The 22994-nt window shown below is 34.7% G+C and overlaps 1 protein-coding gene across 1 annotated transcript; it reads left to right on the top strand.

Moving 5' to 3' along the window:
• Nucleotides 1–7054: 7054 nt before the first annotated feature.
• On the top strand, nucleotides 7055–20076 carry CSN4 (COP9 signalosome subunit 4). Its single transcript, XM_090180371.1, has 11 exons — nucleotides 7055–7292; nucleotides 9261–9340; nucleotides 10659–10810; nucleotides 14030–14133; nucleotides 14626–14779; nucleotides 14913–15063; nucleotides 15193–15277; nucleotides 15338–15423; nucleotides 17564–17679; nucleotides 19333–19417; nucleotides 19841–20076. Exons 1-11 carry the CDS (start codon nucleotides 7219–7221, stop codon nucleotides 19972–19974), a joined length of 1221 nt encoding a protein of 406 aa, XP_090036497.1. The 5' UTR covers nucleotides 7055–7218; the 3' UTR covers nucleotides 19975–20076.
• Nucleotides 20077–22994: the final 2918 nt, after the last annotated feature.

Genomic DNA, 22994 nt, shown 5'->3' with positions numbered 1-22994 from the left:
CTTTCGGTCTACAGGGCGTCTCAATTTGCTCGATCAGGCCATTTTTCTCAAAATGTATTTATGCTAGGGTTCTGAAATTTTCAGGGTTTATTTGTTAGGTATGGAAGGCTTTGGTTACTAAATTTCAGAAAAATCGAACGATTTTGTGCCGTTTTGGAAAATTTATTTTTCACTCAAAATGTTTCAATAGAAAAGTTGTAGGGCATAGTCGAAAGTGTAAAAATAATTTTGGTTCGGTTGAAAAAGACCTATTTTTCACTGAGTTTGGAGGTCGGGGGAAAAACAATTTGTACTAGCAGGCAATAGCCTTTAACGTAAACAATCGTACATAATTACAACACACATGTACATTTATTTTAGGGAACTTATGCTTTCAGCTATGTAGTTAATAATCAGATCTGCAGAAAGTTATTGTTAAAGAAAATTATTACGTTCAACACCTAATTAGACAAAGTAGACAAAGACCGCGTCTTCCATTTCGACGTGGTTACGAGTAAGATCATCAAACAAAGATTTGTAGACCAAAAATTACGCTTATTTTTCTTTTGTTGTTTTTTAACGTGAAATATCAATTGTCCGAGTAGTATTTAAAGCGTTTACATTTCAAAGTTAAAACATTATCTCAGCTTGGCCGATTGTTGTCCAGTATGCCTCTTTACACTCGAGATCAGCGCGCTCATATGCTAGAATTATTTTACGGAGAAGGTCGTCGTAATGCTACTCTAGTAAGTCAGTTATTTAGACGAAGATTTCCCAATTGCAGACCAAGTCATACGACGGTTCTTAGAGTGGTCCGCGACTTCGACAACTGGGGTAATATCAATCCGAGGTTTCGTGGTCGTGGTCTCCAGGACATCGACATGGAAAACACCATACTTGCCTACTTCGTCGCCTATCCTCGAGCGAGCGTCAGGACTGCCAGCTTTGACTTAGGGTTGGATCGAAACTACGTTTGGAGAACACTCAAAAGACACCATTTTCATCCTTATCGAGCGACACTTCACCAAGGACTGCATGACGGTGATAGACAGCGCCGACTCGACTTCTGCAATTGTTTTTGCCTCATGGCTGACGCACACCAGGATTTTCACGATCAACTACTGATGTCCGACGAATGTTCATTCGGAAGAGATGGGCCTTTCAACCGTCAAAACCAACATATGTGGGACTACGAGAGCCCACACTGGGGATTTCCTCACCGCCACCAAGTGCAGTTTCGATTAAATGTTTGGGCTGGTCTGTTAGGTGACAGAATTATTGGCCCGTTCTTCCTGCCAAATCGTCTGAACGGTCAAAACTACTTGGAGTTCCTTCAAAATGAAATATCCAACGTGTTGGACGACATTCCTCTGGCCGAGTACAGACGCATCTGGTTCCAGCAAGATGGGGCGCCACCTCACCAATATCGTGACGTGGTTGCATATCTAAACGATGAGTTTCCTGGAAGATGGATCGGAAGAACTGGAATGCATGTTACCTACAATTCGTTAAAGGCTATTGCCTGCTAGTACACCTTGCTTTTTCCACCGACCTCCAAACTAAGTGAAAAATAGGTCTTTTTCAACCGAACCAAAATTATTTTTACACTTTCGACTATGCCCTACAACTTTTCTATTGAAACATTTTGCGTGACACCTACCGGTGAAAAAATAAATTTTCCAAAACGGCACAAAATCGTTCGAGTTTTCTGAAATTTAGTAACCAAAGCCTTCCATACCTAACAAATAAACCCTAGCATAAATACATTGTGAGAAAAATGGCCTGATCGAGCAAATTGAGACACCCTGTATATCGCATCGAGCTGATCGTTTAACACATCAGCATTTGTATGGAAAGTCGGATAGTTTCGTATTCGTGAAAGGAGCTGGTTTCGTAAAAATTAGGGTGAAGCCTTTTCTAGTCCAACATTTGAAACACGATCCAACTATATCTGAATCAGATGCTGAAAAATCATACCATGGTAGGTTCATGCTATTTTTACCTTGGATGAGAAGAAACTTCTTTACTAGGTAATTTTATGTCTTTTACAGACTCTTTCGAAAACCATTTAACGAAGTTAAAAGAGATGATGAAGTATCAAGAAAAGTTAAATACTTTAATAGACGCAGAAAAAGCACTAGAAGACGCATTGGCTAAAAATACACCACCTAATGGGCAAAATAATTTTGTGGGAGATATCACTGATAATACGATTGAAGGCAGCGAATTAATAGAAGCGGAAAACGCAATGAAAGAAGTGAACGCAGTTCTAAGTGAAAATTTAATTTTAACTCTCGAAAGCCTTGTTAATCAAGTTATACCTTTGGTTCCAGATCAAAGGAGCATATTTGAGAATATTGCAAAACATTTCTTCGGCTCAAATCCTCCAAAAGAAGGTTTATTCGTATTTGTCAGTGGATACAGAGAAACTGGAAAGAGTTTCTTGATAAAAACTCTCAGAATAGTTCTATGTAGCCACTTTGAAGACCCACTTTGTGTTGGATTGGCAGCTCCTACCTGTTTGGCTGCTCATAACATAGGAGGGGTTACTCTACATCGTTTGTTGATATTGCCGGTTCAACACGCAGAACAGTAAAGTATTGTAAATTGGGTCCTGATTCCTTGCGTGTAATGCGAAACACTTTAGGCCATTTTAAGTTAATAATAATCGAAATTTCAATGGTCTCTTCAGCTTTGCTCGCTTACATTCATTTTAGATTTTGCGAGATAACTGGAAAAGAGGAACCATTTGGTGGTTTTTAAATTTTAGTTTTAGGAGACTTGTTGCAATAACAGCCTGCTAAAAGGGATCCATTTTTTCCCATTTTATAACTTATTGGATCAGTTGGTGGATCCGCTAAATTTGTCTTGAAATCCACGGGTAAATGTCGCGTGTGGATTTACGTGGGCCCATTCATGCTGGTTGTGCGTGTTGAATACGCCCTCCCTGGAAAATGTGGCTTCGTCACTAAAAAGTACAGATGTTGGAAAAACGGGATCTTGGGCGGTACGCTCGGAAAACCATCGTGCGAACTCCAGGCGCAATGGGAAATCGGTCGCTTTAAGATCTTGCACCTTTTGCCGGTAATAAGGGTGCTGTCCGTCATCGTGAAGAACACGCCAAACGGAGGAATGATTGTACCCCAACGAATGCGCTCAACAACTTTACCGTGAAAGGTACCCGAACATAATTATTCCAAACCGACGAACTTTCACGAATGTCCATCAGCGACTGCACGAGACAGGTACAACAAGGGTAAGAAATTACTTTGAACGGTATTTTGAAGGAAAGATCGCCGGATCTAAACCCACTTGACTTTTTTCTGTGCGGGTGGATGAAGGAACTTGTCTACGAAACACCAGTGGAGACGGAAGTGGATTTGGTAGCACGAATTCACGCCGCTTCGGAAAAGATTCGTACCACAGCTGGAGTGTTTCAGTCCGTACGGACATCGCTTCTTCGTCGCTGCCGATTTTGTTTAGGAGCTGGAGAACGACATTTTGAACATTTGCTTTAAAAATAAAACTGTTTTGCACTCGACAATATGGTGTTTTTTTGTAGCAGTAAAATTTCCTACTACCCCTTTAAAACCGGTAACCATTTGAGTGTTATATTTTGAAAAAAATATAGTCAGTTGCATGTCGTTACAGTTAGAATAGTCGTCAGTATCTAGATTAATGCACCCCCCCGCCCTGAAAATCTGCTCCAAAACGTATTGCTTCTCATTTTAAATCGCTCTCGCATGCTCTATAAAATGATAAAATTTACTTGACACAAGGGTGGAGAGAAGTTCCAGGGTAGGTCAAAGAAAAACGGTATTTAAGAAACCTTACTCTTTCCATCGTCTTTGGTGTTCTCATATTAATCGGATAACAAACTAGAACGATTTTTGAAATTTTGTCGCGTGGTCCGATTAGAACTTTTAAAAAACCCTGCCTTTGGCCCATGCTTTTCATTTGGCTGGCAACGAAAGTTACGCCATCTGCGCCACACTGGTGAACTAACACTCTATTTCGCCTAAGATTAAAAGGCCGACTTTAGCTCGACGCTAACGCGGTTTTTTTACATCTTTAAAGCGACTTATGTTTAATTAAAGTTGAAGAATGGCTCAAAATTGCGTAATTAAATCATGTAAGAGTAAATACACAAAAGAAAACATCTTTTCACAGGTTAGTGTTACAAATAGTTTATTTTTACCATAATTTCCAAACGTTAAGAACGCACTAGAAAACACGTTTCTTTCAAATCATAGAAAGCTAGTTTTTTTAAATAAAAAATGAAGAATGGTTAATTAAATATTTTAGGAGTAATTATTCAAACAAAACATATCTTTTCACGGGTTACTGTTAGAAATAGTTGTTTTACCCTGAATGATTATGAGGGAAACCTTTGCACAGTAATTGTTTATCGCGAATATCTACGTTAGTATTGTATGTACGGCTATAAACCCAGTTACGAACATTAGGGCCCAGCTATTTCCTACAAAAAATGTTCTATGAACATTTTACATTAGAGCAATCGTTGTGTCGTATTCGCGGTTTTAACGTTGTACCCGAAACGCGTCTTACAATTTGGCGCCTTCGTTGACTTAAAACGCGCCCGCCGCTCTTCATGCAACCGCGTTTAAAATTTACTACCCAGCTAACTCTTGTTATTCATGCAATAAATCTCTTGAAAATGAAGCTATTGTGAAGGTTGTGTGAGATAAAATGATGGGAAAGTCGGAATAATGGGTCACTTCAATTTAAGTTCATAATTACTGCCGGAAGGATTAAATTCACAAGATCAGTATCAATGGTTTGAAAAGAAAACACGACACAGATGAGACTGCTCGACATGTAGAACTCGAGCGAATCAAACGTATAATAAATTATATTTAATACTTTAAATTAGTATATACATTGTGTATTAAATTTAGTATGTTGGCTACTTACGTATAAAGATAGTCTAAATTTTAAAAGATGTCAACTTTATTTACGTTTTTATTGCGTAAATAAAGTTGACATCTTTTAAAATTTAGACTATACATTGTGTATTATTTCAACGCTAAATGTAGACCTCAGAGCCAGTTTGTCAGAATTTATAGCCCGGTGTACCTAGTAACAGAGACCACACCACCGGAGGCCTATCATCATAGTGCCCTACGCCAGCGTCCACCTAGCCCGGAAGACCTCAGAGCCTTTAGCAAAGACAGTTTCTCTAAACAAAAGTACATCTAATTTTAACAGAAGCCAACTGAAAACCTACTATAAACTAAGTATTATAAATAGTTAGGCCTATGCGACCAAGGTAAAATTCCCAAACAAAGAGAGAAGAAAAATTTAACTTTTGGATATGAGCTAGCTAGGTAAAATATAATTGCATAACATTAACTTAGAAGAGTGACAGAATTAGATAGCAAAGGCTAAGCCTAACTAGCCCTAAATACCGTAAACAATTAATCAAAAGATAATCTATCATCTCGTAAAATAACAAAGAAATGCTGTATTTACCTTTCGAAAAATATGAATCTGAAAACCACATCTTGCTTTGTACTTACAGCTAAAACCGTTAAAGAAAGTGGAAAAGACCACTAATGAATCAACAACCCCTGGGGGGCTATTTTGTAAACATTCGAACGGGAATTCGATTTCGATACCCTATACCATGTCGAGATCGATTTCGACAATTTGCATTGATTTATGCTTATTCGAAATCTTTATCGAATACCATTTGTCGAGATCTCGAAGTTCGAAATCTAGTTTTCGATCGAAAATTGGATTAGAATTAGAACTTGCTGTATTACGAAATATTGTTGGCATGGACATCTTACCAGATCACCACGAACATGTTTGATCCTGAAGTTGGAATCGAACATCATCATTAAGAAAGTTATTAATTTATATTGCAAGCTCACACTCCACAAATTAGCGAAGGACAAAAATCTAGAAATGAAGGGTCAAGCCATCAGACTTAAATTGTCAAAGCTAATTTTATTTCAAGGACAATAGCTACATACCTTTAGTAGAATCATTATTAATCCAAGGTAGAATCATCCTTTTCATCAAAATTCCATTTACTTTTGTTTACAATTTAGAATCTCAGAATATTCCCATAACAAGCCATAACCACAAGTTCCACAACAAACCGGATAGTTACTTAAGCCTTTGACAAAATATAATTTCGCAAATAGAATTTTTTGTTTTTAATTATAAGATCATCTGCTGCTTTTTATTTGGGTTTTGAAAGAATTAATTGACTTATTTAAAAATTATAATAAAAATTTACCTTATTTTAAATTCTCACAGCCAAAAAATTCGCGAATCACGTCAGAGTACCTAAAAGATTACAAACACGAACATGTGTGACGTGTCACGTGGTGATTTTGTATTTTCTCGCCTAATCGACAGGCGGCGCTTAAACGTGGTACCACAGGAATACGGAACAAATACCGGTTGTCTGCTAGTTATCGCTCCCGTATATTTTTGGCAAATCAAACTCCGCGTAAGGTGTCTATTTCTTTATTATGTCTATGGAAATAACACACGTGCACTGGTCCAAAACCAGTTTATTAATTGCTTGGACCAGTTTTTTTAATTAAAATACTGGGCGTCACTGGTCCGTAGGACTAGTTTAATAATTCACTTTTTTTATAGGCATTGAGGCGGGACCAGTTTAAAAATTCAAGCTTTCTTTAAATTTGTACTCTGACTTTTTTTCTTTCTAACACAATAAATGTAACACTAGAGATGAAGGGCTTACGAAGTTACCAGCAACCTTTAGTAGTGGTATTAAGTTACAATGAATAATGAAGTAAAACACCACGCGGCGCGATTCACTATTCGCGCCTTCTTGAATTATAAACATTTATATGGTTTCTAGAGTCTAGACCTATCCACATTTCACATTCCATAAAAAATAATATACAATGGGACCAATAGAAAAAAAATCATGGTAAGGGTCACTGGTCCTAAGGACCAGTTTATTTTTGTAGACAATAGGGGTCACTAATCCTAAGGACTAGTTTAAAAAAATTCCTTATTTCCAAGACTGTAATAAAGGCTAAAAAAGCTTAGTTTCGTCTGCTTAAACATTAGTTAAACTGTCTGCTACCAAATTATCTTTGTTGCGACGATCAGCTACATCGTGCCGAGTACGGACTACCAACAGTTGTCAACTTAAAATCAAGAGGTCTGGGAACGAGAATGATGTTTTAATATTTTAATTAAATTTTATCTAATCTTTTTTGAAATTTGAGTATGGCAACATCAATAAAACAGCAGCTTCTATCTTTAAATAATTTGGGAGGCACTCCAAAAGATCAAGCAGATAGGTAATTGTTTTAGTAGTTTTCTAAACTAGATACTGGAACCCCTGAAACTGAGATTCTTTAAAGTACTTATTTGATAATCAATTTTTTTTAACTCGTTTAAAAGATTAAGAAATGTAGCAAACAGAGAGATGTGGACACATGATGGAGTACCTCTCCCACTGACATTAGAATTGAATAATAGAATTCCATTCACAGTCACTTAATTCATGTGTACTTCTGACACCATGTAATAACAACGAGTTTCAAGGGATAACTAACGTTTATTAACAATACACATAAGGAGTGCATATTCTATGTAGCCGGGCGCCCACTTCAATGTAAGGCGCCATCTATCGTGACATATAAAGACTCACTTCACTTGTAGAGGTTAATGGTAATAGTGTAGGGAGCTGTTGGCTCGCGTGTAGTGAAGGGCTTGCCACCACCCTCCTACATATTGTAACCCGGTCACCTGTTTAAAGGCATTAAAAAGTTACAAGATGACTTAAGCCTAAGATGGTGCCTTTGGTATTAGCCTAGCAGATTATTATTATTAGTATTATCAGTCATGCTATTTTACATTTGACAGAATTTTGTTTGTCATCAGTTACCCCAGTATGTATTCATTTACAGTCCGGGGCTATACAAATTAATAGTGCGTGTCATCAGTTTCTAGCAACCTCATTAGTTTAATGGGTGGATTAATGATGTTAATCCATGCCCCCTATCAGTACACCTGTGCACCATGCATACACTGTGGTGTATTTCTCATACATGTGTATATAAAGCTCTCTTTCTCATAGTCCTATTCATATAGTTCTCATAACTGGCTCAACAAAAAATTACCAGCTCGCAATATCTCCAATACTCCACTAGGTATAAAAATTTTCTTGAACAACTCAGCTCCTAAAATAATTATTTCACAAAAGTTATTAGTTTGCTAAATTAAATCCGAAGAAATTTTGAGGCAAACTCTCGATTTCAAATAACAAGATTAAGCAAAGGGTGAAGTTGTGGAATTTAATACTGTAACCTAAATTGGTTCCCAACACACAGCTTTGATATTTATCTATGCTCTATTATCCAAAAAAGATAAGGATAGCACTAACGAAGTTAAAAATAAATAATAATTACATAAAATCAGGTTCAAGGCTATTAATGACAAATTAAAAGATCTTTTTCACCTCTGTTTGTTATCACCAATAGTATTCTGAAGAAAGTTAATTTTCTTTGGTAGTAATCCTTTCAAATTGCACTCAACTCAACAACACATCCTCACTCTTTAAAAATATGCTGCAACCCTCCCATTCAAAATCCTAAACCGACTTAAAGCAGGAGATATTTTTTTTTATTTCAATTTTATTTATTTGTTTGTCAATTGGGGTTTGATTTTACAATAGCAGGGTGTTAAAGGGAATATATCCTCAGGTATTTAGTGTGGAACGCCAACGTTTGCAGCTCTGGCCGCTCTTGCCTTTGCCTTTAGAAATGTTTGGCGCCACTGTACAGGGTAATTTGATAAATTGAAGGGGTCTTCCATAAAGATTGCTTTGCAGGTTATATTCCATTTAATATCTGATCCTTCTTAGCCATAACATTAATAAGAGTAAACATGGTTTGTATAATATTTGACATCTTTTCAGAAGGCTATATAATAATTCAATGAAATAAAGTTATTTATTTTAGTTGCGAATAAAATACATTCATATTGAAGCACTTTCTGTACCACCATAGGTTAAATAGACTCATTTAAATTAATGAAGTATATAAACTAACTTAGCATTTTAATTTTTCTTAATCTTGGGCATCTACGAAATTCTATGTATTGTAGTTCGTAAATATAATAAATATAAATAGCATCAATTAATTATGGGTGTCCAATATGTGTCAATAAAGACGTGCATAAAAAGTAACCAGTGCGGCTGGGTCTACTGTAATTTTAAAGTAACTGCATCTGTTCTAAATATTGTAATTTAAATGTATTTTTAGATATCGCTTGGTTCTTGATGCAATTTTAAAACTTACTGGTGAAGAACTTATTGAAGGAATGAAAGCTTTTGTTGAAGCAAGTAAGTTCATGGGTTCCCAAATTTAATACTAAAACTATTAACTTTAATGAGATCTTGTTCTAAATTTTTTCTCACTTTTGAAAATGAAACTACACACAAAATGGGCCATTTATGATGATCATAGTTGCTTCAAAAGGAACCACATTGTATATTGTCCTAAATTTTTGTGTTAAAACTTAATTTGAGTGTATTGCCTTAGTGTTTCATTTTGTTTAAAGACCACTTTTTATGATGATTTCGTAGATTAGTGAGAATATGAAAAGTGATTTGAGCGTTCCATATTTAAAAACCAAATTTATTTTTTACTCTTCAAAACCATTCTTAGTAACTAATTTTCAGTAACGTTAAGTTAATTACCAAACTAGTTGTGTCATAAGAAGTCAGGAAGTGGCATGTGACATTGCCAAGGGTACCCAAACACAGATAATCTTTCATGAAAATGATGATAAAGCGATAAAACTTTTAATATGATTCATAAGTACATTTCAGTTTAAAAAAAATATTTTTGGAAGACTTTGGTCTATAAAACCGATTGCTGCCAATGAATTGTCTTGACATGAATGAAATACTGATGTACTTGTTTATATGTATCACAAGTAACTTGGTGGTTTTTTAAATTGATATATTTAATTTTGGCATTGCTTACAGACCCTGACCAAACACTATTTTTACCATTTCAATTTATGGAAAACAAAATTGTTAAAATAAAATTGTATTGAAAATGAATTGAATTGAATTGTGCTCTCTAAAATGTTTGTAAGTGACATTGTCTTTAAGAAAAAAAAAATATTAAGGGTGGAACTTAAATAGATAAATTTATGAAAAACCATCCTATCACATTTATTAAAAGAAAAAGGCAATTTAGATTTGAATAATAATTGAAAGAATTTTATCCAACTAAGAGTACTCAGCTTGTAGATCGAACTGATTTTGAGTAAATTTTTAACCTTTGATTGAAATGATTTTTTAGTAAGATCATTATCAAAACTACTCAATTTGTACTTAGTAACTGCCACCTAGGAGCAACAAACACAACACCCCACACAAGGAGAACGCAACCCGTCAAAAGTCGTGGATTTTCTTGTGTACATTTTTCATTGGCTAGACGCTTTAGCGCCTGCTGCCGTCGGAAGGGGAAAATTTGGAAATTGTGTTCCCCCCCCTGCCAGTAAAACGTTTAGCATAAAGGCTTGTGACGCTCGTCCAATTAAATTCGTACACAACCCTTCGTTAGTGTGTTTAAAAGCTAGCTGCGTTCTCCTTGTGTTTGTTGCTCCTAGCTGCCACTGTGGGGTTAACTTATTCCTTCCTTTTTTAGTTGTAAGTGAAAATGTCAGCTTGGTCATATCAAGACAACTACTCACTGATGTTGGAACATATCTTTCAAAACTTGATGATGATGTATCAAAAAATATTTCTCATTTTACTCTTGATAAAGTTCAACCAAGAGTGGTCTCTTTCGAAGAACAGGTACTTCTTGTTATATTTTATGTAGGAGGGATATTCTTAGTTAACCCACCCACTCTCACATCATAGAACCTGTGTATTTGTCTGTAAACCCACCCACTTACTCGCACAAATGAATAATGCTTCACAAGACCAATTTTTATAAATCTAAAATCAGATGAAGAAAATCTAATTAAGACTCTTTTTATGGTCTTGCAGTCTGTCATACTACCAAAACAAAGCCGTAATAAATTAAATCAGCCTAAAATAATATTGACAAATGGAAATTAGGCTTTTCATAATGGGGATTTAGTAGCATAATTAATATTTTTAATATAGGACTGCTGAAATTTTGAAAAATCCCCAAAACTATAGAACTTTGACTTGGGCCTTAAGTGGTGCCTTGAGTAAAGCTATTTTTCTTATTTGTCTGTTACATTTTACCATGATATTTGAAATATTTTCACCTTTATAGTCATAATTTGAGACATGTATGAAATATTACTGATTTTCAGTTGCAGTTTCTATAATACTGAGTTGCTTGCCCTCTAAGAGCAGTATCAGATTGGTTACGGGCCTATTCTCAGGTCATAGCCAGCTAAATAGGCATCTGCATCTGATTGGCATCAATGGGAGTCCTAACGGTTTGAGCATCTTGGTATGCACAGGTTAGAAACAAGAGATTTTTCCAATATCTCTGTGAAGCAGATCTTGCTCTTTGTTTCCGACACTGGCTTCTCTATAAACTGGGTCAGCATAATGGACCTCTGATCAAAGTGCTAGGCTGGGCTTGACCTAACCACCCAACCCCTAATAATAACAATAATATACTATTTAAATGGTTTTAGGTTGCAAATTTCCGTGGGGTTTGGCCTTGGTCATAGGAGTAGCATGGAAATTATGGTGCTAAAAAACCCAATTTGTTTCTAAGCATATTTATAGTACTCCTTTATTATGCCAGGTATTATTAGGAAACTATACATGTATAAACTTAGAAAGTCTAAGGATCCATTGCCACCATGCTGCAAAAATGCCCCCAGAAATGGGTTAAACTAAATTACATTCAAATGTAAGATATAAGGCATTTTTTCAAACTCATTGGCTGGCTGCGGTTTTTAAGAAACCAAGCTACGGAAAGATTATGAAGGATAATCACTCAGAAAATTGAATTACGTAAAAATGAATTTAAGAAACCTCAATTAATTATCACACTAAAGATCTTGAATAAATTGTCAAGTTCTTTTGGAAACTGGTCTAGTTCCATGTAATATCAGAAGTATATAAATGAAACAAGAAGTGTACTACTTAGCTTAATTATTAGCCTTCCCCGTGCATTCCATGAAATTTTGGAAGCAGACGACGGTAAAAATAGAGGTCACCCATGAGAATAGAGGTTAGAAAAAGTAGTGTTACGAGGTCAGTAAACACGTATAATGCCATTACCTAGTTTTTAAAAAATTTGTAATAATTTTAAAAGTTGTGTTACTTAATTTTAATCACGATTTATATTTTAAAGGTTTTTATTGTCACGGTGTTTTATTTTGAATTGAATTTAACCCGCTATTTAATTTGAACTAATCTCTAAGACTTGGTGGTACCGTGGTAGTTTATAACCGGTTGAAACTAGTTGTTAGTTATTATGAAAATTACGTCATAATTAATTCTGCCATTAAGACTCGATGATTTAAAATGCTACGTAAAAACAATCCAGCACAACTTCTGTTACTTCCAAAAAACTAATCTAACTTATTTATTAATAAACGATGAAGATCATCGACATCAGTTGTAAAAAATTCATCATCATAATTTACTAACGTAAGTCTACAGGAAATGTTGGGCCTAATTTGGGTTGGTCAACCATATTTCCCTAGTAATATACAAACAAATCTTACTATTATTTAAATATCTTGACCATATAAATAAGAAAAAATAACCGTTACATATCTTTTTCCAAGTTCTAACATATCTCCAAGGCCTACTATGCCTTTTCTATATTCCGGGGTCTGCTAAAAAAAACCCATCCATCGACCAATCGCCTTTCGTCCGAGGAATTTTTTTTTGGCCCATCGCCACTACTTTTCTTATGTACCTAGTAAATTCACCGATGAAGTTGTAAGGGACTATTTTAACTTAGGCAAATAATTTAACAAAATTATTTTAAATCAAACAAAACCCTTTTAATATTTCTCACCAACAATTACTGGTCTGCGTGTTGTCCGATCAAGGTGGTCTTCTGTTAGGTACTTTTAAATTATCGGCACTACCCTAGATTCGTGAAACCGTTCACCTCAGCCTCCTTCTAACAACAACCCTTCAACAGGCTGATGCCTTACTATTTATAACAGTTACACTATAGCGCCACCCCCGGCCGTTGGTGGTATGATTTGGCCGTGAGCCAAATCTGGCCTAAAAAGTCATGTGATTGTTGTAGCCGCGTTACCGAACTATTTCCATCCGCGCAAAAGGGGTAAGGCAAACGAAATTACATGGCGCACAAAAATTCTAAGTAGTACACCCCTTACCAAAAAATAAGTTGGCTAAAAACCACTTAGGACAACTTGTATTTCAACTTGGTTTTCAGTTTGTATTTGGGACAAATGCCTACTTAAAAATTACTTAAATCCTCTTTATTAATCAACTTATTTCCAACTAAACCAGAATCAACATTTACATTTAACTACTTAAAAGCAACTTAAATCCTACTAGGGAAACATATAAAAATCAACTTAAAAATATTATGTAATTTCCTGACTACTAAAAACCAACTAATTATAAACTTAGCAAAAGCAGTATTTTCCTACCAACTGAATAACAACTTATTATTCCTTTAATAGTAACTTGAAATATGCTGACAACTTGAGCCTACTTAATACCAACTCAATATCAACTAATAATGTGTATACAAACTGAAATTCAACTTATTTTTTGGTAAGGGACTTCCTGTTTCTTTTATATACTTCTGGTAATATTGTGAATTTAGATGGTTTAGTAAAGAACAACTAAGGTAAATGAACTTTTATTGGAGACAAGGCTTAACTAGTTACCAAATCTAGCTAATCACGTCGCAAGCAGAATGTCTATTTCTATGGGCATCCTTGTGGTACCATAGTGTTCTTAAGACAATCTAATGTTGTAAGTGTATACATATATAGTTTCCTAGTATTATTGTAACTTAAAATATGTAGACATATAACTTAAATTTCGAGTTACATTAAGTATTCTTTTGAAATTAAATTGTTTTAGGTAGCAAGTATTAGACAACATTTAGGTGATATTTATGAGAAGGAACATGCATGGCGAGAAGCTGCTAATGTTCTTGTTGGTATTCCTCTGGAAACTGGACAAAAGTAAAAATTTTTTATGTACCAGCTATTTCTAAACAAATATTAATACTCATTATTTTGATCGTTGAAATTTGTCAGAGTTTCGAATTTCGTAAGCTTTATAAGACTAAAAATTACGCTTCTGTAATGACTAAGTATTTTATTTCTCTTGGCATGTTTTAAACCAGATTTGTACATGGATAATTGTTTTGTATAACATATATTTGTTCATAAAATGTGCAAAATCATCAACACTAGAAATTTTCGGTGCTAATTACTTGTGGTAATAATCATTTACTATACTGGTTTGTTTCATGCATTTACAGTTCTTAAGGTCGATTAGGGTTCAGTTTAAACTATCTTTAATTGCTTCAAAGGTAGTGTTCTAAAAAGAATCCCTCTAAGCTTGATTAATCTGGTTTTCAAACTTTTTTGTCAGAAAAATCTTTTGACCAATCATATTCTTTTCATAGTTTGTTGAGCTTTTGAATTTTTAAAAGTTATTTTCATTTTTAGACAATATTCGGTTGATTACAAACTTGAGACATATTTAAAAATCGCCCGGCTGTATTTGGAAAATGATGATCCAGTTCAAGCAGAAGCATTTATCAATAGAGCATCACTGTTGCAAGCTGAATCCAAAAATGAACAGCTTCAAGTTTACTACAAAGTCAGTTTTATAATTCCAAGCTATTTTGTTTTTAAATAAATATTAACAGGACAGCTTGAATAATTTCATTTGCCTAAGGAATATTATGTAACCTCTTATATGGCTCAAGCTTTTAACTGTTATTTTGATTTAGGTATGTTACGCAAGAGTTTTAGACTACAGAAGAAAATTCATTGAAGCTGCGCAGCGTTATAATGAGTTATCATATCGTAGCATTATCCATGAAGATGAAAGGATGACTGCTCTTAAAAATGCTTTGATTTGTACAATTTTAGCATCAGCAGGTGAGATCAATGTTCATATAAAACAAGTTCTTTGCACTGAAAATAGTTCATTTTCATTATTTCATTAGGAATCCTGTTTCAAATGTTTTGATAAAGTTCTTTAACTTAATTATGTGAAAATTTTCACAGGTCAGCAAAGATCACGAATGTTAGCAACTCTTTTCAAAGACGAGCGATGCCAACAGCTACCAACATACGGTATTTTAGAGAAAATGTAAATTGATTTTATCATACCAGTAATTTTATTGTTATATTCTGAAAGTCTATTTAATAGGTATTTAGATAGAATAATTAGAAGAACTGAGCTTGAAGATTTCTCCGCTTTGCTTCAACCTCATCAAAAAGCCTCAACATCTGATGGTAATCTTAATAATTCATAATTTAGTTAAAAATAATTTACGGAAAAGTAGTCCATTATAAAACATCTGGAAACGCAGCTAATATTTAGTGAAATTACTCTTAGCAATGGTAGATTTTATTTTCAATTTTATAGCCATGGAACGTTTTTTTTTTTTTCAATTTTAAAATGTGTCTTTAATCTTGTTATAAACCAAACCTTACCAAAAATTAAGTTGTCTAGGAACTACTTAAAGTTGGTTTTAAGTTGGTATTTGAGACAAATACCAACTATATATTAACTAAAAACCTACTAATTACCAACTTAAAGAAAAAAGTATTTTCCCACCAACTTATTACCCCTTTAACTAGTTTATTGAAATATGCTGACACCTTGAGCCTACTTAAAACCAAGTTAATATCAACTAAAATGTGTATACCAACTAAATACAAACTAAAATCCAACTTATTTTTTGGTAAGGGAAATTTAAAAAATTATTGAATTGGTGCACAAAATTGTCAATTATAAACAAAAGCAATATAATTTGAAATGTGATAGTTATTTTCTAAAGTATTTATTAAATCAATGCAATTCAAAGTACTTTCTGGTCTGCAGTAGTTGGTTCTTAATCTACGTAGATGAAGTTTAAAGACTCATTGACTTACCTGTTTCTGAAAAATAGGGTTTTATTTTCCCTTGTTTGAGCCATAGGGAGAGGTTTTAAGAGTGCTTCATAATTATCAGGTGTAATATTTTTATGCAGGTTATGCACTTCCACTCACAGTTGGAATAGAAAGCACTGAATTCCAAGGAGATGAAATTAAACAAGTTGGGGGAGCAAATAACATGTGAAATAAAAACACTCATTTGCCTGACCATCTTGGATTCTTATGGAAATTCTTGTATATTGTCTAATCATTGTACCAGCTGTTCTAATTAAGCTAGAGTTGTGAGGGGTGTCATTTTACTCAGCTATATGTGCCCTTGGCAACAATATACAGTATATTATAAAAAAAATGTTTTACAAATTCTGGTGTTAATTTTCTAAGCTTCCTATTGACCAATTTACATCGGTTCAGAGCCACTTGGGCATAAAATGCGATGGCGCACAATTTTCTCATTAATTGGAACAGAGTCTAAGCGCTACTGTTCTTGAATGACCTTGAGGGCATTTCACATTTCTAGGAAAAATAGCTTTTCAATTATTGTAAGGACTTCGCTGTACTTGCATAGGTTATTATAAATGTCGTCTGCAAAGTCAATGCAGACACTAGCAGACTAATGTCATCTGCTAAACATAACAGACAATATAGCAGACGAATTTAGTCTGCAAACTTAAACTAAAACTTTGTTTGTTGTGTCATGTTCTTTTAGACAGAGATGTGTATTTTGATATGCTAACTTTTGGTCTTCATTAAACTTAATTATATTTAATTTCAAGATGTCTAGATTATTTACTAATTGCCATTAATCCCCCACAATTGGTAGCAGAGCGTGGGTAAATCATTTAGAGAAAGTAATTAGAATGTATAGTTTGAATTCGCAATTAGTGTAGGGACCTAGGCTTAGCTGAGTGTATAATAGAACCAGACAATAGAACTAGATTGAAGAAAGATTAGTTACAACAATTACAAAAGATGGATACACAGAATATAACTATAGGAACATCTTTTTCATTAAATAAGTTACATGATGAAAATTATGTGAACTGGAAGTTCAACATAAAAATGGCATTGTTAGATTTTAGCCTTTGGGGGATTATTGATGAAACAGATGAAGACCCTGGGGAAGAGGCTTATACACATAGCCGAGTAAAATTCCACCACTCAACTCTCTAACTTAATTAGAACAGCTGCTATTATGATTAGACAATATACAAGTTGTGCGATTTTTGACATATTTTTTTAATTTTAAATAGATTGGAAACCTTTTAAGATAATTAAATAAAACTTAGCATTTTTCTTCGCGTCCAGACACTATCTTTATGCGAAATTCCAAAAAAATCAAAGATGGTCAGGCAAATGAGTGTTGATTTAACATGGAATGCCCCTAGGTTGTTAATAATTTCAGTTCATGTATTTCTGATTTTATAGATTTGTGCTATATCTGTAACCATTTTTGTCACTAAATACTTCACTTACATTACTATACTTATAATTTAAGGTTCAACTATTTTGGACAGAGCGGTAATTGAACACAATCTGTTGTCTGCAAGCAAGTTATATAACAACATTACTTTTGAAGAGTTAGGCGCTCTTCTTGAAATACCACCAGCAAAAGTAAGCTTTTATTTCAATTTATTAATAATGGTCAGTGTATGTCATGTTAAGCCTATTAAGCTCAAGTACCTTGGCTTTAGTACATTTTTCTTCATTTACACATGGATTTTCTTCTGTAAGTTTTTGCATAACCTTATGGTAAAATAATTATTGCTTTTCCAAAATATTTTAATAAATACTATCAGGAGAACGTCTAGATAATCTCAACATTGTCGTTCAAATTTCTAGAGCATCCTGCTTAACCTCTATTACCACTTGGATTAATTAGACACAGGGATATGCCGCTAAAGCTTAAAACTCCATTATGTAGCAGAAACGATGGTATAAACCCGCTATCAAGATGAAATTGACAAATAAATCCCTTACCAAAAAATAAGTTGGCTAAAAACCACTTAGGACAACTTGTATATCAACTTTGTTTTCAGTTTGTATTTGGGACAAATGCCTACTTAAAAATTACTTAAATCCTCTTTATTAATCAACTTATTTCCAACTAAACCAGAATCAACATTTACATTTAACTACTTAAAAGCAACTTAAATCCTACTAGGGAAACATCTAAAAGCCAACTTAAAAATATTGTAATTTCCTGACTACTAAAAACCAACTAATTATAAACTTAGCAAAAACAGTATTTTCCTACCAACTGAATAACAACTTATTACCCCTTTAATAGTAACTTGAAATATGCTGACAACTTGAGCCTACTTAATACCAACTCAATATCAACTAATAATGTGTATACAAACTGAAATCCAACTTATTTTTTGGTAAGAGAACGGAAGTCCCCATTGTGCATGCACAAAATGTGTCAAACTAGTAGTGAGTTGGAGACACATTTTGAGCCAAGGTTTAGTTACACTCCGTTCTTTTCACCTAAATAATTTGGTAAAATCTTAATATACTCAGACTAAAATTTTTGTAAATAAGTTCTTACCATTGACTCGGTTTCTTATATTGCTTATTTTTTTTTAGCAATTCAAATGTATGCATGAACGCTAAACATTTATAATTTCAATTGCTATTATGGAGAATCACCATGCCTACGTTTAACTCTCTCTCCCCCTAAATCTCCCCTTGATCCACTTATCGCGATTTCACCAATAGAGCTTTCATAGCAATCAATTCCTCGTTTTTGCTTTGGGACATCCCTGTGTTTAATTAATCCAAGATTGCAAATTACAAGAACTTCGCCATAGAAAAATATTTTTAAAACTATGAAATATTGAAGTGCAATTTATAACCATATTGTATAAGTATCGGAAATGTATTTTGACCGTGTGCTTATGATGATTAGTTTTTTCATATACACCCATAAATATAGAACTGACTATCGTTCACAGCACAGATTATAAACTTTATGCTCTGTCACACAGTATTGTTGCTACTGCAAACTGGAAATTAAACCTTGTGCATGAGTAGGAAGGGTTTTTAATTGCTAAAGAATAGCCAATGACAACTCTTTCTAAACCAAGTTATAACTGGCTATTCTCAGGCAAATAAGTGTCATAAACATCTATGACAGTCACACAACAGCAAGGCGATATATGTTTTATAATAATTAGTGTATACGAAAAAAAATTGTTTTGAGGATGTTAGGATTGATTATTACCAGTATTTATTAAAAAAAATTAAACCTTTTTCTTTTACTAGGCAGAAAAAATTGCTTCACAAATGATAACAGAGGGAAGAATGAATGGATATATTGATCAGATTGACTCTATTGTTCATTTTGAAAGTAATTTTTAAATTCCAAAGTTAATTGTAGCAAAACCGCAATTTTATATGCATTTTTTTGCTTTAAAATTAAGCCCTGAGCAGGCCCATGCTCTGATTAAAAATAAATCCTATCTCTTGTCAGACCTGATTGTGCCACCCACCCAGCTAGCAGGCATTCACTTTAAATAGGTTATCCCAGTGCAGGGTGGCCACAATAACTAGAAAAGTCAGGGAATTTCATTTTGGTTGCAAATGGAAGGTTTACTAAATTACAGCCCAAAATTCACAATTTTTAGCTTAAAATATGTCCCGGAAAATCTCAGAAAAAAAAACAGATCTGAAAAATCTGTGGTAACCTTTAAGTGTCATCAAAATATTTAGAAAATTTGCTCTGACACGTAATACTTGAATAATAATAACTGTATGTCCTTTATATTTTTAGCAAGGGAAATTCTTCCTTCATGGGATAAACAAATTCAATGTCTGTGCTTTCAAGTCAATAATATTATTGAAAAGATATCACAACATGCTCCCAATTGGATGTCTCAAGCACTGGAAGAACAAATGGTGCAATAAATAATTTCAGTATAAATGTTAAACAAACTTAATGCTTAAACTAATTTCAGCCTAAAACATGTCAGTATAAAAAAGTTTTAAAATAAATTTTGATATGCTGGAATGTAGTGTTATTTTTTGGTTTAAGTGCATTAAATCACTTTAAATGAAAAGTTTATTCTTTCACTTGAGCATTTGGTCTTGAAGACTGTACTACCTAATATAGTCAAGTTTTAAGTAAAAATTTCAGCTCTGAATTTGGGTACTGATAGCATTTTAATTTGTCAATTCTAGTGGAAAAACTGTTTACAATATATTAATTCAAAACCACCATTTCTAATTTATTAAATCATGACACTGGTTACAAAATTAAGTTAATTATAAAAATAATAATAAGCTAGGCACCACCTTAGGCCTAAGTCAGCAAACGACTTTTAGGATACTCCTTCGACATTGCCTGTTAGATTTGCAGTAAGAAGAGACAATGGTGTAGAGTTAGCAAGCAATGGGAGAAAAAAGATAATGCAAAGGATTAAATGTAATCACGGCCACACTGCTAACATTCAATTGCAACTTACAACTGCTTTCACAAAAACTTTATTTGAAATCCTGGGGCGCCTAGTTCTGGTGGCTATACTGACTACCAGGCCATCCGAAAGGAGTCTTATCTATTTAGAACTCCGAAGACAGCGTCTTGGGGTCAATCCTGTGTTGAAGGAGGCGGACAGGGATTTATTGAATTTGATCTCTAGGCTCCAGGAGCTTTGCCTGATCCTGGGGGGCTTGTGCTCCATCCTTACCTACTAATCCTGTTGACATGGACCGCTGGATGGGTTAGAATTATCTTATTATCTGTGTGGATTATCCAACAGGGTGAAGTTCGGAGGGGAGCCCTCTGTGTCTAAAATGGTGGTTCTGTGGCAGTTTTTTGTCATGTTTTAACTGATTTGGTAAAGGGGTTGTCCCATGGGGCACCACGGCCGGTTTCTAATAGTCTTAACCGGTTTCTTCCTTCCTCGCCTCTGGGTGGACCTGTGCATTCAGTTTGTATTTGGGACAAATGCCTACTTAAAAATAACTTAAATCCTCTTTATTAATCAACTTATTTCCAACTAAACCAGAATCAACATTTACATTTAACTACTTAAAAGCAACTTAAATCCTACTAGGGAAACATCTAAAAAACCAACTTAAAAATATTGTAATTTCCTGACTACTAAAAACCAACCGACTTAACATGATTCATCTTAATCAAGATACGTTAAATCAAACTGGGAACTTGTAGTCGTTTTTAGCGACACGGGGGGATTTGGCTAGTTAAGTTGTCGCAATTGTAGTTCCTTTTTCCGCGTTATTTTACGTATATTTACGGCTCTAAGAAAATACCAATTTAATCACATGGCCTGAACAGCTTTTGTATTGGTTTGCCCACCCAGGTATCCTGAGGGTGGGCGGTGGACACTCTTTAACATAGGATGGTAAATTATATATCAAACAATAGGAAATACCATGGGCTCAACAGCTTTTATATTAGTTTGCCCACCCGGTCTCCCGATGGTGGGCGGCATGCACTCTTTAACTTAGGATGGAAATTTTTATATCAAACGATAAAAAATCACGTAGCCTCAACAGCTTTTGTATTAATTTGCCTATCTGTGTCTACTAAGGGTGTATTGGTTTGCCCACCCGAATACACCGATGTGGAACTAATATTACGGCCTGGGCTGACTTGTTATTATTATTATAACCCAAACATGATAGGTCGCCGTCGACTACTGCCACCGATGCGGGTAACGTCCCCTGGTAAAGGCGAAATGCCACGGCGCCACCCAATACATCTCACTCATCGAGGGGCTATTTTTCCTCGACGTCAAATCAACCCCGAGAATTCCGGGCAAATACTCAAGGCAAATCGCCAATGACCTCCGGACGAAATACATCGCAAAATACGAGTTGCTATAATTGCTGAGGTTACGGACATATTTCGCGCGATTGCCCGAGAAAAAATTGGTCATACTCCGGCGGGGATCGCGACGGGGGAAGCCGCGCTCCCAGCGAGACAAGAGGTCTTTTCCCCCGAAACAAATAGCTATTTTGAAACGAAAGGCGGTAGGCCCTCCTGTGGCGATAGAGCTTGCTTTTGTTCATGGGTCGTTTAACGTGCGCCTTGAAACAGGGGCGGACGCCTCTTTTGTCGACCTCGATCAGTGGCAACGGATCCAAGAACAAACCTCTGGGACCGTTTCCGTTCCTACCCAGGACGAACTCGAGTGCATAATGCTTGGGGATGGACGCTATACCTTTTCGAAGGGTTCCACTCAATTGTCCTTTAGTATTAAGGGCAAGGTTTTGGAACAGGAATTTTATATAGTGCCCTCCCTGTTATGCGATTTCATCCTGGGACGAGACTGAAGGAGGTATTTAATAACAACGACGGTATCAACATTAAACTTGATAATAATTTATTTGTTAAGGATTAAAACGTTAAAGAAATTGTATACATGCATTGCCAATGACAGTTGAGAGATTAGTGAGTAATATTCATGGCGGCAAAAACAAAGATGGCCGCCCATAAAAAGACGATTCAGAATGACGTCATTATTACATAAGTCCATATGGCAAAAAGACCATGTTTTTTTTATCACTCCCCCTTTTTTGGCATAGTTAGGGTACACTTATATCGGTCATTTTAAATAAAATTAAACTTCAATTTTTAACAATGAACGAAACTTCTGAAAACTAGTTTTGTTTAAAGGTTTAGTAAAAATATCTGCAATATTATCCGCAGTATTAACATATTTCAATTCAAAATTACCCCGATCAATATGCTCCCAGACAAAACGGAATTTTATATCAATGTGTTTGGTACGCTGGTTTTCGACATTATTTCTAGTTAAAGCAATGGCTGATTGATTATCACATAAGATCAACGGCTTATTAAAGCGAACATTAAACAATTTTAAGTCATTCATTATTGGATATAACCACAACAGTTCCTTTATAGCTTCTGTCAATGCAACGTACTCGGCTTCTGCGGTTGA

This window comes from Leiobunum rupestre, chromosome 1 (genome assembly GCF_980474605.1).
Source record: "Leiobunum rupestre chromosome 1, qqLeiRupe1.1.hap1, whole genome shotgun sequence".
NCBI lineage: Eukaryota > Metazoa > Arthropoda > Arachnida > Opiliones > Sclerosomatidae > Leiobunum > Leiobunum rupestre.
The sequence above is the reverse complement of the archived record's forward strand: the minus strand, read 5'-3'. Positions and strand labels throughout refer to the sequence as shown.

What these genes read in the sequence shown, in the direction of transcription:
- CSN4 (XM_090180371.1), top strand. Translation starts at nt 7,219, where the DNA reads ATGGCAACATCAATAAAACAGCAGCTTCTATCTTTAAATAATTTGGGA. An exon ending in TACAATTTTAGCATCAGCAG is followed by an intron (nt 15,064 to 15,192) that starts GTGAGATCAATG and finishes AAATTTTCACAG; the next exon opens with GTCAGCAAAGATCACGAATG. An exon ending in TTGAAATACCACCAGCAAAA is followed by an intron (nt 17,680 to 19,332) that starts GTAAGCTTTTAT and finishes TTCTTTTACTAG; the next exon opens with GCAGAAAAAATTGCTTCACA.